General features: G+C 43.7%; 1 protein-coding gene across 9 annotated transcripts in view; it reads right to left on the bottom strand.

The window, feature by feature from the left end:
• Positions 1-14,745, bottom strand: part of PCBD2 (pterin-4 alpha-carbinolamine dehydratase 2) — a 42,187-nt gene that overhangs the window by 25,633 nt on the left and 1,809 nt on the right. For 6 of the 9 annotated variants that reach the window (XM_061423545.1, XM_061423544.1, XM_061423546.1 and 3 more), the window contains one exon: positions 12,874-13,005. In XM_061423545.1, coding sequence (XP_061279529.1) covers positions 12,874-13,005 — 132 coding nt within the window. Of the gene's footprint in view, positions 1-12,873; positions 13,006-14,745 lie in introns of those variants that run through there. The other 3 variants (XM_061423549.1, XM_061423547.1, XM_061423550.1) reach the window with 2 other exon arrangements.

Genomic DNA, 14,745 nt, shown 5'->3' with positions numbered 1-14,745 from the left:
TGCAAGGGCTGAATTACAAACAGAAAGAACAGACAGGAGACTAACAATTGTGGCTACAAAGACGTATATAAGGCACGTGGGCTTCACTTCCTCTGCAGGCTGGCCTGCACCCCCCCACCCTATCTGAATCATCCTTCTGATGGCCACGAATGACTCCAGGCTGCTTCATTTGTGATAATCTTTCAGAACTCACCTTACTTGGAGTGTTGGCAGAGCGGATTCCACTCTCCCTTTTAAAACACCGTCTTCCTTTGGATTCTGTGTACAACACTGGCCTGACTGTCTTCCTATTTCACTATGAAGTCTTTCTCAGTGATCTGCAAGCACCTCCTCTTCTATCCAACCCCTTAATGGATTGAGTTCTGAGTCCTCGCCTCTTCTCACACTACAGTTTCTGCCTGGGTGACCTCATCTATTATATTGGCTTGGTTCCATACACATCTATGTCTCCCCAGTTATCTACAACCCAGACATAAAGCTACCTTCTTGGAGGTGATTCAGGGATGTCTCATAGCAACTTACACTTAACAATATCCAAACCAGAAACCTTGATCCCCTCACCCAAATCCTGTTCCTTTGCCACACTTACCCAACTCAGTAAATGTCACTTCTGACCACTCACTTCCTCAGGTCCTTAACCTGAAAGTCATTCTTAAAATCCCCTGCTCTTCTTCCTCACCACCCATCACCATTCCTCCCTACTCAGGGAAACTTGGGTTTTCTCTTGATATTTTTATGCCCTGCAAGAGTTGTGTATGGCATCATTGGTTTCTGCTCATGTAAAGAACGGAAAGCAGCTCCAGCCTCCAGACCTTTCTGCTTCCCTCCATCACTCCCCAGTCCACCATCTCCTGCCGTGTCCACCAAGCGAAGATGCCTCACCTGGACGAATGCAACAGCCTCCTTGCTGTTCCCCTCGTGTGACTCTTGCCGCCTTCTGCGTCCACTTCACCCTCTAGGTCCCCACAGTCTGCCCACTGTCCATTACACTGCACCCTCACCCTTCCTGTCGCCTTTCTGTGCGGCCACCACGTCCTATGTACATGAATGTCTTGGCTGACGCTCTAAGAACACCGATGATGCCAAAGAGATGCAAACACCAGGTTCTTACTAGACTGTGCTCCAAAGTCATCATCCAGTTTCTAAGAGTAGTAAGGAAGAATGGTTACACTGGCAAATTTGAAATCACTGACGATCAGAGAGCTGGGAAAATCGTTGTTAACCCCACAGACAGGTTAAACAAGTGTAGAGTCATCAGTCCCAGATTTGACGTGAAGCTCAAAGACCTAAAAATATGGCAGACTGCCCATTTGGTTTCCTTACGCTGACAACCTCAGCTGGCATCATAAGAAGCAAAACAAAAACAAAGGAAAGAAAATTCTGATATTCTTTTCCTAGGGATGCAATACACACGTGCAAATAAAATACCAAATGGACAAAGGAATAAAAAGAAAAAGAAAATGCATCAACTTATTGGTTCCTTAAAGAGGTCTTCCCTGACAGCTCTCCTCCAGCTGAATTTGGGTTTCCCATTTTCCTCTCCCACATTTTTCTCTTTTCTGCAGGAGAGGTGGTATCCACACTAATAAACTGATGCAGGGATTGACTAGCTCAAAGCCCAACTCCACTGTGGGGCCTTGGGCAAGTTCCTTAATCTAAACTTTCATATCCTTATCTGTAAAATGAGTCAAATGTTCTCTGTGAATATAGGGATTTGTGAGGATTAAATGAGTAAATACGTGTGAAGTCCTCACCACGTAGGTCCTGGCCCAAAGTCTGAGTGTTCATTAAGCATTAACTATTAGGATGTTCCTTCATGGCACTTATCACCATGGGCAATTCTATATGCACTATTTTCTTTGATTATGCTCTCTCTCCCCCTACTATACTGTAAGCACCACGGAAATAGGGGAAACACCTGCTCTGCTCACCAAAGCACCTCTGTGTCCAGCACAGTGCCGGCCTACAGTAAGTGCACAGTAACTGTTTATTAGTGTTGAGTGCATAAGATTAAAAAAAAACAAAAACCTTTCTCAAAATGTGTAGCATGTGGTCAGATGGGGACACGATAGGCGTAGGTGAGATGCAGTGTAGGAGGGGGAAGAACAGCTTAGATCAGGAAAGAAATGAACTGAAACACTCAGGGAGGGAGCTCTGGCTCCACTATGGACACGACTGTTCCTACTCCCCCATCCCTGCCTTCCCCACTTCTTCAGTGGAGGGCATGACTAGGATGACTCAGGTACCTCACCATTCTAACCTCTAACTAACAGACTCAAGAGGTAAGGTTAGGGATGGCAGGCGGCTTTGAAATCCTCTGAGAAGATGATGTCCTAGAAAACCTAACAGGAAGGAACTGGGATTTTCTGAGCAGAGATCAACTTGGTTACAGTGAAGCAGCACGAAAGCCAATGAAGGCAGAGGGCCTAGAGACAAAAAGGCGTCAGGAAAAAGCCATGGCCTCCAGGAGAGGAAGGCGCAGGGGAGGTGCACCCAGACGGGAAGCACAGTCAGGCCGGTCCCTGGTGACTGATTGCCAAGCCAACTCTTCAGTTTCAGGCCTGGGGGCTTGAGAGAATGGTGGTCCAGCTGAGACAAACAAACAGGTCTCTTTGAGGAAATTTCCCTGTAGGAAAGACAGAAAGCTAAGAGTTTGCTTACAGAGATGTTAAACCCGAGGCAATGCTCAAAGAGGGAGAGAGTGCCACAAGGACCCTCCTTGCCAGCCTTCAGCCCAGCTCACCGCCCCACATGTCACAGTAAGATGTGCCCTCTTGCTCCTCGTCCTGACCTATGCCACCTGCCGACCCCTCCCCCGTAACTCCTGCCCTCTATAAAACCTCTCAGATTTATTAAACCCCCACCCCCGCTCCAGGCAGGCTTCCTGGATTACACCTCTTTCAACATCTTAGTATTTCATATTTTAGTGCCTGGTTAGCACGGCAGTTTAAAAGATCAACTATCCATATCTTATACAAGTCAGATGTTCCACCTCCACAACAAAACTGGCAACACTTCTGGGCAGGGACAAAATCAGGTATTTCTTCTGCATCTTCCTCCTTCCAGGCCTTGGGCCTAGACAGTGCCAGTCTTTCAGTGGGTGCCAGCCCAGAAATCTCGCTACACTCACTGATCCTGCCGGAGACAGGCCTTCTGGCTCTCAGTGGGGAGACCACGTGGCACCCAGCCCCAACTGGGCCTGCTTCGGGCACATGGTGCATGTCCATGGCCAGGGCTGTGGTGGCAAGGACAAGGCGTTCAAGCCAGTTTGATGAATGATATAGCAGAAGGCCACAATCCTGCCTTACCAGCTGAGAGCACAGGAGCAAACTGATTCATCAGTAGCATTTGCTATTTTGTTAAAACTGATTTTAACAATACAATTAAACTATGCAAATAAACGTAAAGGTCTCCTTTAAATCATTTTCCATAACCTCCGATTGCTCAACAGTGATATCTGGGCTGCTCCCACACAAGTACAGCTTTGTTTGTTCTAGCTGGTGAACAGTCCCTTTCTCAGGGAAGTATTGTCAAATCCATTTAAGGCAGAAAAGTAATCCAAAAGACAATCCTTGGAAAACAAGGAAAACACAGAAGAAGAAAAAAAAAAACACCTTTCTATACCAGAGTAGGATCTAAAAACATTGCTAAGGGAACCAGAGATGAGTCTGGCACCTAGTAACTGTGATGCGATTCTACGTGACCACGGCCAGGCCATGATCTCGGTCTGGTTCAGTGTCCTTCTGTAAAATTCAGGAGACTAATTCTAGTGAATTAGTCAGAATAGCTCAATCCAGCCTGGATCAGAAGGGCAATATGATGACAATAAATTACCTGCAAGACAGGGGAGAGGGTGTATTGCTTTGTTATATAAAGGTTACACAGAGAAGAGCACAACACGGAGAGCTCAGAGCCAGGGAGAGCTCAGGTGGGCCACGTGCCTCCTGAGGTCGGAGAAGCACTGGACACCACCTGGCCACAGAAACCTGAGTGTGGAACTGACTGCTGCTCGCAAGAGCTGACTAGTTGAGAAAGCCACTTCATCAGGCACCAAGGCCTGTATTTCAGAACAGCTGGATGCAAGTTTCTGTGTCATGGCTCTAATGCACCAAAACTCTACTGACCAAATTCTTGCTGTGCAAACCTCAATGCTATTGATAGAGGCTGCACTGAAGCAATGGACTGGCGTACCAAAGAAAAACAGAAAAGAACAAGACCAAAATATTTTTAAGTGGTTACTTAAGGTCCCCTTTAAATTATTTTCCGTAATTATCGAGCCAGCAGTCCATTGTTATTAATTCATATTCAGCCTGTTTAAGCGGCACCAGCAACGCAGGCTAAAATCAAATGCCTCGGTAATTTCCTAACTTTCGAGTGTTATTTTCTTGTCAGTTAAATTTAAAGCAGCCCATTTGTGACCACATTATACCAAGTTAATCTCATCTAAAGTGCTTCTCAAACCCTAACAGCTACACTAAGGTTTTATACTAATGAAAGCAATTTACATAAATGAAATTTATGTCAATGCATTTCATGACAAATTTTTTATTTTATAATAATTAGAGTACTTATATGATAACATCTGTTGATATTCACAGTCTAAACCTGGCAAAGATTTAAACCCACAACATTTTCCATGCATCATGTACATTATCTGTGAAAAGCAATAAAAAAAAGCAATGAATGCATTAATCATACCAATATCATCTGCAAAGCATAAATCTGAAATACCTTTCACGTCAGCTCAAACTGCTTTTTATTTTTTACACACCTGATTTTACGCCATCTGTAAAAGGGCAAGACAAAGACTTTTGAGGAAATTATATTTCTTGGCTGTTTGACTTTTACAAAATACTCAGGCAAAGTTGTGTAAACAGAAGATTTACTATACGACTAAGAAAAAACGATGCAGTTAAAAGTCCATTTTTATTAAAGGACGGTGTAATGACCACAGCGTTTTCACATTGCAGCATGGTGTCATATTTGCATTTTTTACACCTGTTTTACATTTCCCCTCGTCTATCTATCACATGTGTTTTTACAAATACAAATCAGGCCTAAACCTATTCTATGACATAAACAGCAGAAGCAAGACTCTGAATGACAACATTTTAGGCTCTAATTTCCCTATCTTGATGGACATCAAACCAACATCCCAGCCACCACCTGACAACATCAGCGTGTCCTTCCCAGGGCTCCAGGAACAACTTCAAAGTGAAAACCAACATGAATACACCACACAGATATTCTTACTAGCTTCTTAAATTTTAGGTAAGTTTACAAAAATGCTTGCCAAAAAAGTTTACATAAATGTGAGCATCTCTACTCTCTACTCCAATGATAACTATGAACACTTTCTTAGGGTTCTAGCTGGCTAACAAAGCCCATCTGTGGGCACATGTTATGAGCAAGCTACTGGTGTGATCAAGTTTTCACTTTACCTGGCTCCTGAGCACACAGATACTAGCCTAAACTTTAAAAGCAAAATGATACTTTCTAACCTCCATGGTGCTGAAGCCTCAGGAACATTCCCACTGAAGTGTTTCTCTACCTTCACCAGGCAGTGAACACCCACTTTCCAGAGTGTCAGACGTGACACTTATATTACAGCATTACTGACTCATAGCTTTGATGCGCACCAAGATGTGGTACACAACAATGAACAATAAAACCTGAACTAATTCTTTCACAAGGACAGCGCCTGAGACCTCCACCCACGTCCTTTGAGGACCGTTAAGATTTTCATTAACAGTTGTCTGTCTGCTGGTATCAACAAGCCTTTGACTTCACTAAGTGTTTCAAAATGTTAACCATAAGCCTATTAACAAATTCCTCAATAAAACATCTTTACAAAGTAAGTCAGTGACAGTAACTTTCAACTGTTTTACAGCAGGAGCTCCGGACACAGGAATAGAAACCAATTTACAAACCCCAAACTCACATATGGTGCTACTGTGGCTAAACGCACAGAAACCTCCCCCCACTGCCGCTGCTGCCACAGCCTAGGCCATTCTGAAGGCCTCTCACCACCCCAGTGCCTGAAATCTTTTAATGGCAGCAGTTACATTAACCAAAATGTGATGAACAAGATATAGCATGAATAGAGCTTGGACCCTGCCCTGCGAGAGATAGTCTAGTTGGACCAGCTGTTAGACTGAACCATGTACTAACAAAAGAGCCATTTTTGTGGGTTAAACCTGGCTGGGCAGCAGCCAGTTCCTAAGAGTCCCTCTAACAAAATCGAATGCCCTGCAGGCAGGCCCACCCAATAAACCATAGACAAGGTATAGGAGCTCCTCCAGGAATGCAGAGAACTACAGTTCTTTCTCACAAAGCTCGTGAATCAAAAGTGCATTCCATCACCAAGTGGAAACTCTGTATCTCCTGCACCCAGAACTCTTCATTCACTCAAAGGTACCAAACTAGGTCAGCTACCCCATCCCCACTCTATCTATTTCTGATACAAGTTTGTTTCTGTGCTGAACACCAGAGGTCCAGTATCCATGAGTGAGAAATCAGACAGCCTTCCCCCGTGGCGGGGGGAGGCCTCTGATGCTGCCGGGACCACCTGGCTCCTGCCCTGGAGGGCTCCACCTGCTGGCATCTTGGGTAGTTGGTGCCTGGGTTCCAAAGCTTCACCCTCGGCACCTGCTCCCAAAGCATAAAATTTCCTGATTTTGTAAGCTTCCCACTTGTCCCCACATGACAGTGCCTATTAAAATGTATCTTTATGGAAGGCTCACACCCACATTTCTAACTGACATTTTGTTCTTTCAATGCAGTCACCCTGCAGTTGCCAAACACCTCAGAATACATTTACATGTCACTTCGAGACCTCTCCCTCCTTGTGTCTACACGAAGAGAAAGAAAAGCAAAACTCCTTTACAAATGCTGACCCCACCCTGAGTCTAAGCACTCCAAATGTCGAAACTTCCTGCCTCAGCCTTGGCACTGCTGTGCTCAGAGAACTCATAGAGTCTCACCATGGCCTTTGCATCGCCACCGAGGAAAGACAGTGGGCTGACGGCAACTGAAACCCACGGCCACTTCCTCCACCTATGCCATGAGGACCCCTCGGGAATTTTCACACGTATAGTCACTAAGTATCTGCACTGATCTGAGCTACCAAATGCACGTGAACTATTTGGAACTAACCATATCTTGGAATAAAATGTCTGAAAGGAAAAAAAAAAATCTTCTTTATAGTAAAACCTAGTATAACCCAAAGCGTTGAGAAGTAGGTTTTTCATCCAGGGTAAATGAAAATCCTTCTAAAATGTGTGGTTCAATTTCTACAGCAATAAAATAAATGAATTCTAAAGCAAACTTATGCTACCGTTTCACGTATACCCACCACATAAGCAAAGCATTTAAAAACTGTAACACCCAACAAAGGTAATCTCACTTCTGAAAGATTTATTATAAGTAAAATGACAAGACTGTGTAAAGAACTGAAAAATGTTCACACCCTACTTAGCGAACAAAACAGAACATTTTTTACCTACATATTCAGCAAAGACCAAATATATATATATGCTAACACCCAGTGTGGAGTGAAGTCTTTTAAGGGAGATGCGGGTCATCAGCTCTGCCCACAATTCCCTCCAGGGTATAAAGTCAAGGCCTGGAGAGTGCTGTCACATGGAGCACAGCGGGCCTCCCATAACTCTGTAAGGGCAGGGCTGAGTGAGGGAGACACGGGCTTAGCAAGGTGTACACATGCATGTGGAAATGCCTGCTCACAATCAAGAAATTACAAGCCCACGGGGCGACAGTGGACACCTTGTCATATCCATCTGGCATACACGGGGAGCTGTACCTAGGAAATAAATGTGTAGATTCAGACAATGGGTGTGTTTTAAAAGTTGATAAACGTCACTTAACTGCCGTGCAGAGACGATGCGTTAGTTGACGCTCCGACCTCTTCACTCTCCATCTCTCACATCCAAGGTCCAATATTCTGACCCCTTATCTGCACATGTCCTTAGTTTCCTTGCCCTCTATTCCGCCACTGCACTCTTCTGGCAAAAGTTCAGTGCTTGTTAAAAGTTCATGCAACTCAACGACAAAAAAACAAACAACCTATTCCAAAAATGGGCAGAAGATCCAAATAGACATTTCTCCAAAAAAGACATACAGATGGCCAAGAGGCACATGAAAAGATGCACAAGGGCACTAATCACTAGAGAAATGTAAATGAAAGCTACAATGAGGTGCCGCCTCACACCGGCCAGAACGGCCACCATGAAAACGTCCACAAGTGAACGCAGAAGAGGGCGTCCAGAAAAGGGAACCCTCCCCGTTCCTACTGCTGGGGGGAATGTAAATTGGTAAAGCCACTATGAAAAACAGTTTGGAGGTTCCTTAAAAAAACTAAAAACAGAGTTGCCATATGATCCAACAATCCCACTCCTAAGCACATATCTGGACAAAAAGATAGTTCAAAAAGATACACGCGCCCTACGTTCACTGCAGCACTATTCACAACAGCCAAGACGTGGGAACGAGCTAAGTGTCCATCAACTGATGCAGGAATAAAGAAGATGCAGTGTATACAAAAAATGGACTACTACTCAGCTATAAAAAGAATGAAGTAACGCCTGTGCAGCAACATGGATGGACCTAGAGATTATACTAAGTGAAATGCATCAGAGAGAGAGAGAGAAATACCATATGCTGTCACTTACATATGGAATCTAAAATACGACACAAATCTATCCACAAAACAGAAACAGACTCACAGACGTAAAGAACAGATCTGCTGACGGGTAGGGATGGACTAGAGTTTGAAATTACTTGACGCAAACTATTACATAGAGGGTGGATAAACAACAAGGTCCTACTATACAGCACAAGAAATTATACCATGATAAACCATAATAGAAAAGAAGATGAAAAATAATGTGTACACAGACAAATAAAACCGAATCACTGAACAGTAAGAATACCTTGTAAATCAACTGTACTTCAATAAAAGAATTAAAAAAAAAAAAAACACTTCAGCCTTCATTAAGCCCAACCCAGCACCTTCTCCAAGCCTGTGTAAAAACACACAGGATCTTCACCTTAAATGTTTGCCCATAAATCTCCAGTGACACTGAGAATTGCTCAGCAACCAACCACACTTCACTAGTTCCTTCACTGTCTTAGTCTCTGAGAGAACTGTTTCTTGCCTATTTTCCTATTTCCCCAGATCTCCAACACCCCTCCCTCCCACCCTGACTCATTCTCAGTTGATGACTTCACTTAAAAAAAATAGAAGCCATCAAAAGAGAAAACCACCTCTTCTTCCCAGGACAAACGTAGCAACCTACCTGCACCTGTACACGTACACTCAGCATTCCTTCCTATCACAATGGACACGGCGTGCCTGCACCTCCACCTGCTCGTTCCAGCCCATCCCATGCACGATGGTGCTCTCAGTTACCCTTTCTGGAGGCTCCCTGTTATCTCCCGCCTGAACTCTGATCTCATATCTCCAGCTGCTGACTGACATCGCCACTTAGGTGTATCTCAAACCTGACATGTCCAACACAGGGATTCATAATTCCCTACCCTGATCTCTGCCCCACTTTCCTCAGCCAAGAAAATGACACCGCCCTTTACCCTACTGCTTGAGGCAGAGCCTTGGGATCATCCTTGACCCTCTCCTTCTCCCCACATCCAATCTGATAGTCTGGATTGTCCTACCTTCAAAATAAATGAGAAATCCTTCATTTCTCTCCACATTCCACTGCTATTGCCACGGTCTCGCACCATCTCTTGCCTAGCCTATTACATGGCAACTTCCACACTCTGCCTGCTGCCACTCTTGCCCTTCCACCATCTGCTCATAGCGGAACAGCCAGGGTGAGCTCTTTAGAACCATGGCACTTCTCTGCCTGCAATTCTCCAAGAGCTGTCTTTCACAGGATTAAACCCAAACTCCTTGTCAAGGTCACAAAGTTCCTGTGCTTGGCCCCTCCCTCTCTTTAACCCCTTCTCCCTTCTGTCCCCTCCAGGACGCTGGCCTCCTGGCTCTTCCACGGTCACACCAAGATCCCTGCTGCTCTAGGAATCTGGTCCCTGATGTCTCTTTACCCACAGTGCTCGTTCTCCAGTTCCTCACGTGCTGAACTCCCTTGTATTACTCAGGCCTCAGAGTCCCCTCCCCAGGCCCCTCCATCATAAACAGTGTGCTCACCTCTTCACCCCTCTCCATGCCAATACCCTGCTTTACTCTCCCTCATGACTTATCACTACCTAAAATTACACTATCTATTCATTTGTTTATTGCCTAACTTCTCCACTAGAATGGGAGCTACATGCACTTAAAATAGTGTCTGGCACAGGGGAGGTGCCTAATAAATATTCGTTAATGAGTATTACCTTTACAATAAAAATTAAACTACTTTTTAGAAATTTAAATGTGTGTACAATTGTCACATTGTGAATAAACTATACATGTGGAGAAAGACCACAAGAGAATAGGAAAAAAAAAAAAAATGGAAGTAGTTGCAATAGGAAACATTTTTTTATTTATACCACCCTATTTTAATGTTATATAGCATTGCTTTATAATTTAAAATGTACCTTTTACATATTGAAAAATAAGTGAAAGATAAGCGAGGATCTAACAGGGCCAGAGGGTCACCACTCTAAACATTAGTTGTGAAAAAGACAAATTCAGCCCAACACGTGGCAGCTGCCTGGACTATGACTGCCTAAGCCTCTAAGTTGCTAGAAGCCTTCCTGGCACTCACATCTAGGCCATGGTGTTGAAAATCAACATCAGACAGGGTTGCCCTGTGACCATGAAAGATGAGAACAAAAATAAAACCATTCCTGTAACAATGACTGTACTCATGACAATAACAGAGTGGAATACAGAGAATCACGGACACCACTCCACAATATCTCAACACAGACAAAACCTAAACACTGTCCAAATCACAAAATACCAAACCCCCACCCCCTTCCCAGGCTAATGAGAGACTGCTGCTGCTTTACCAATTTCAGCTTTGGTCCCACTGGAGTCCATTCTCCCTACAGACTAGATTTATTAAAATAGTGAGTCATAGAAGAACCCATTTTCTGATAGCATCCAACCCAGATCTAAGCCCTGATCCTTAAAGACTCCAAAATCACTAGCACCAGCCCAAACCCTGTGATAAATTTTTCCCTACACCATCCTCCTGAGATGCCCCAAGGCCCCCCGTATAGGGTAAGTGCTCTCCCTCACTGCAACAAGCAACAGCCCAACTTGTTCAGCTATGGCCATGTTCCTGGTGGTCTCTGGATGGTGGGCGCTGACATTTGTCATGACATCAGTTGCCATTACAGGCCATTACATGCTGAAGTCACAGGAGCCTGGCTGGAAAACTGACCCCAGGACATAATCTCAGGGCTGGTTCTCTGAGTATGTGCCCTGATATCAGCTGATCTTCTTGTCACCTGCCTCTTTCTCCTAAAAGGTGAATGAAGGTAGGGTGAAAAAAAAAGTCAAGTTAATTAAATGTCCTGGTGAATAATATTACTGTTAATCAAGGATGCCCTGCACAGCTTCCAAAGGTACCCTGAGCACAGGGTTAAGAGTGGGGCTGGATGACTGACTCATGGGCAGAGCCTTAGGCAACACTACTCAAGTACTTTAAGCCACATGTTCAAGCCCAATAAATTAGCCCAGGCTTAAAGAAGTCAGGCTGTACACATGTAAGAATTTTAATAAGCTTGGAAAATGCTACCTAGAGCTTATGCACAAGCTTACTGTACCAATGGGATTCCCTGCCACCAGCCACAGAGTGCTAAGCCCCTGACAAGAGCCATCAAGCATGTGGGGCAGCAGGGACAAGGAGCCAGCTTGGTCCAGGCTTCCTCAGGAGTGGGAGACACAGCAGAAGGCTGGCAGCCAGATGGATGGAGAGCAGAATGGGGCGTGCAGCACAGTGGAGCCAACGGCATTTACTAGGAAAACATGTCGAAGGTTTCTTTGGTGGAAATCTGGTCCTCACACACCCTTCCAGAAACTAGCAAACACTGTAATCAATGTCTGCATTTATCCAATGCTTGTTTGTACCCAGAACTGTGTTAGGTACAATAGACAGTTATTTGAGCAAACATGGTCTCTGCCTTCTAGATGCTGACACCTAATATAAATAAAAACAATAAATCTGTCCAGAGGATTACCAAACTAACTGAACAAACATGGAACAGTCTAAAGCATGGACCTTATATAAATGCAGTGGAGTAAGAACTGAAGGCTAAGTCATGGGAGATGACTCTCTAAACAGGGTGGGGCCCTAATGGAACAGTTCCCCTGTTAAGGCTCAATCTTCAAGGTTGAAGAAAAGTTACAGCTTTCAAGAAAAGTTACAAGGGCCGGCTATTGGACTTGGAGAAAATGAACCAATCAGAGAAGAGGGTGCAGCCTGGGGAATGATTTAGAGACAGAAATGCAATTATCAGGAGAAAGAAAACTTGACAACCATACAAGAAACCTAGAGGAAATCAGTCAAGCAGGTGTATGTTTCTCAACCGTTTTTATTCATGGCCCCTTGTGATAAATATAAAAAGGTGACACTCCATTCGTGTTATTTAAAATTTGAAAGGGAATTAAATATCCTAACCAACACCAAATCAGAGCAACAGTGGTTTCAGAATTTGATTTTTCCAAATCACACAAATCATCCCCTTCCTCTAGAGTTGAGAATCACCCAGTTGGGTGGCAGTAACTGTCAACAAGGAAAGAGTAATTATCACTGAATTATTTAGGAAGAAAAGATTTAGATCCTGGATCCACAGGGCACCAGACAACCAGTACTAATAGAAACAGTTACAGCCTAAGGTGACCAAAAAAAAACAACCATGGCACAAGCAAGAATATGTACTAATTACCTGATTAAAATTTTTGAAAGAGAACTCTTTGTAGATGGCATCTCTCTCACTTAATTCCAACCATCCTGCTGCTTTAAGGTCAAGTATCATCTGGCTCCTCTCCTCTGCAGTCAACTGGTGGGTACCTGCTGACTATGAAAAGAACACATTTAATACCTGAAATGTAGAGGTTTGGTTAAATTCAAATACATGTACAGCTCTTTACTTATGTAGAGATACAGAAAAAAAGTGTTAAGGACAACGATTTCTAACTATCTCCAATTCTTTTGTTCTCAAAATACAAAGCTCTCTCAAAAGAGATAAAAACAAGACTAGCTCTGTGCAAAATAAGTTGCCTCCATGGTATGTGGGCTTATCACCCCTTACAAACGCCTCTAACTTTACAACTCAGCTTTCCTGGTTTCTTACAGATAAAGCTGAGATTGACCATTTGGACATCTTACCAAAGATCATAACCAATGGCCAACATTCCAGGACTTAGGAAACTGAGGTAACACACTCACCCAAGGAACTCTGCAAGTCCAGCAGCAGAACCAGGATTAGAACTCAGGACTCTCAACTCCTGGTCCACTCTCTTTGGATGGCCCCATATCACCTCAGCAGCCTTCAGTCCTTACTCACATGGGTCTCAACTATCTGAGCTCATCATCCCCTTTCAATTCTAGTTAAGACCGATCAATCCTCAGAGAGGAAAAAACAAATGCACATTTACAGGGGATTTTGTAAAATAACTTCTGGGCGTTCATACATCCTTTGGGCTATAGGTTAAAAAGCCCTTGCTTTAGCGGAGTGAGTTTTCTCAGAAGCATCAGTAAGACAAACTCCCTCAACCATGTGGCCACAGCACTGCCCACTTGGAAGCACTTGTGCACAACTGTCCACCTTGTTCCTATTCATCCTGCTGAGGACACTCCACCCAGAGTTCTGTTAGTTAACAGGCCCACACTTGCCATGCTACTTGTTTTTTAACTGAAAGAACTCTAAGCATCATGACAGACAGAAGGAAAGAACACCCTAGGAGAAGTCAGAAGAGGCATGTTCTCATTCTGGCATAACTGCCCACCAGCACCTCCTGTCTTACCCGTACGCTGGGCTACTACCTGCTCAGGTGAGGGAGGGACTGGCCCCAGAAAGAATGAACTAACTTAGGGGTTCCTTATCAAAGGGCAAACAGAGGCTGAGCTGGATACTCTGCCATGAAACTTCAACTCATTCCCACTTCAGAAATCCTAAAACCCTTTATCAGTGTAATTAAGAAGGCAAAGTAAGTAAATTTATAGACAATCTGCAAAAAGGAAAAAAGGATGCTAATGAGCCAACCTTCTAGTTTCTCTTCCTTGCTTAGTCAGCTACCCTTCCCTACAACAGACGATAATGAGAATGCCTCTTAATTAAATAAAAATGCTTAAAGGCTTGTTATCAAAAACCACATACCATTTTAAAAAGTATCTATTCATTAGCTTTTTAATGACAGCTATGAAAAATTTCACAGAAGACCTATTACAGGAAATTACCTAAAAATTTTAAACATTTAAATATTTTAATTCAACTAAGACTATTTTGCCAAGGAAACAGAATTATCATTGAATAGCTGCAAAGAAAACTATTAACTATGCTGTAGGTTATGCAGCAGTCACAGGGAGTCTATGGAGCATACTCTGAGCTGTTTTCCTCCTCCCTAAACCTCCACATCTCCAGTGAGGTCCATGAACTGTGGTCACTACTTGTGTCTACCTAGAAATAGGAACCACGTACAGAACTGTAAAATGGAGTCACTTCACCCATATAACATAAACAGTCCCCTTAAGGACACACATTCCACAGAACCCTTCGTGATGGACTTAATTTTCTTTCTGTGGGAGCTATGCAGAG

This window comes from Bos javanicus, chromosome 7 (assembly GCF_032452875.1).
Source record: "Bos javanicus breed banteng chromosome 7, ARS-OSU_banteng_1.0, whole genome shotgun sequence".
NCBI lineage: Eukaryota > Metazoa > Chordata > Mammalia > Artiodactyla > Bovidae > Bos > Bos javanicus.
The sequence above is the reverse complement of the archived record's forward strand: the minus strand, read 5'-3'. Positions and strand labels throughout refer to the sequence as shown.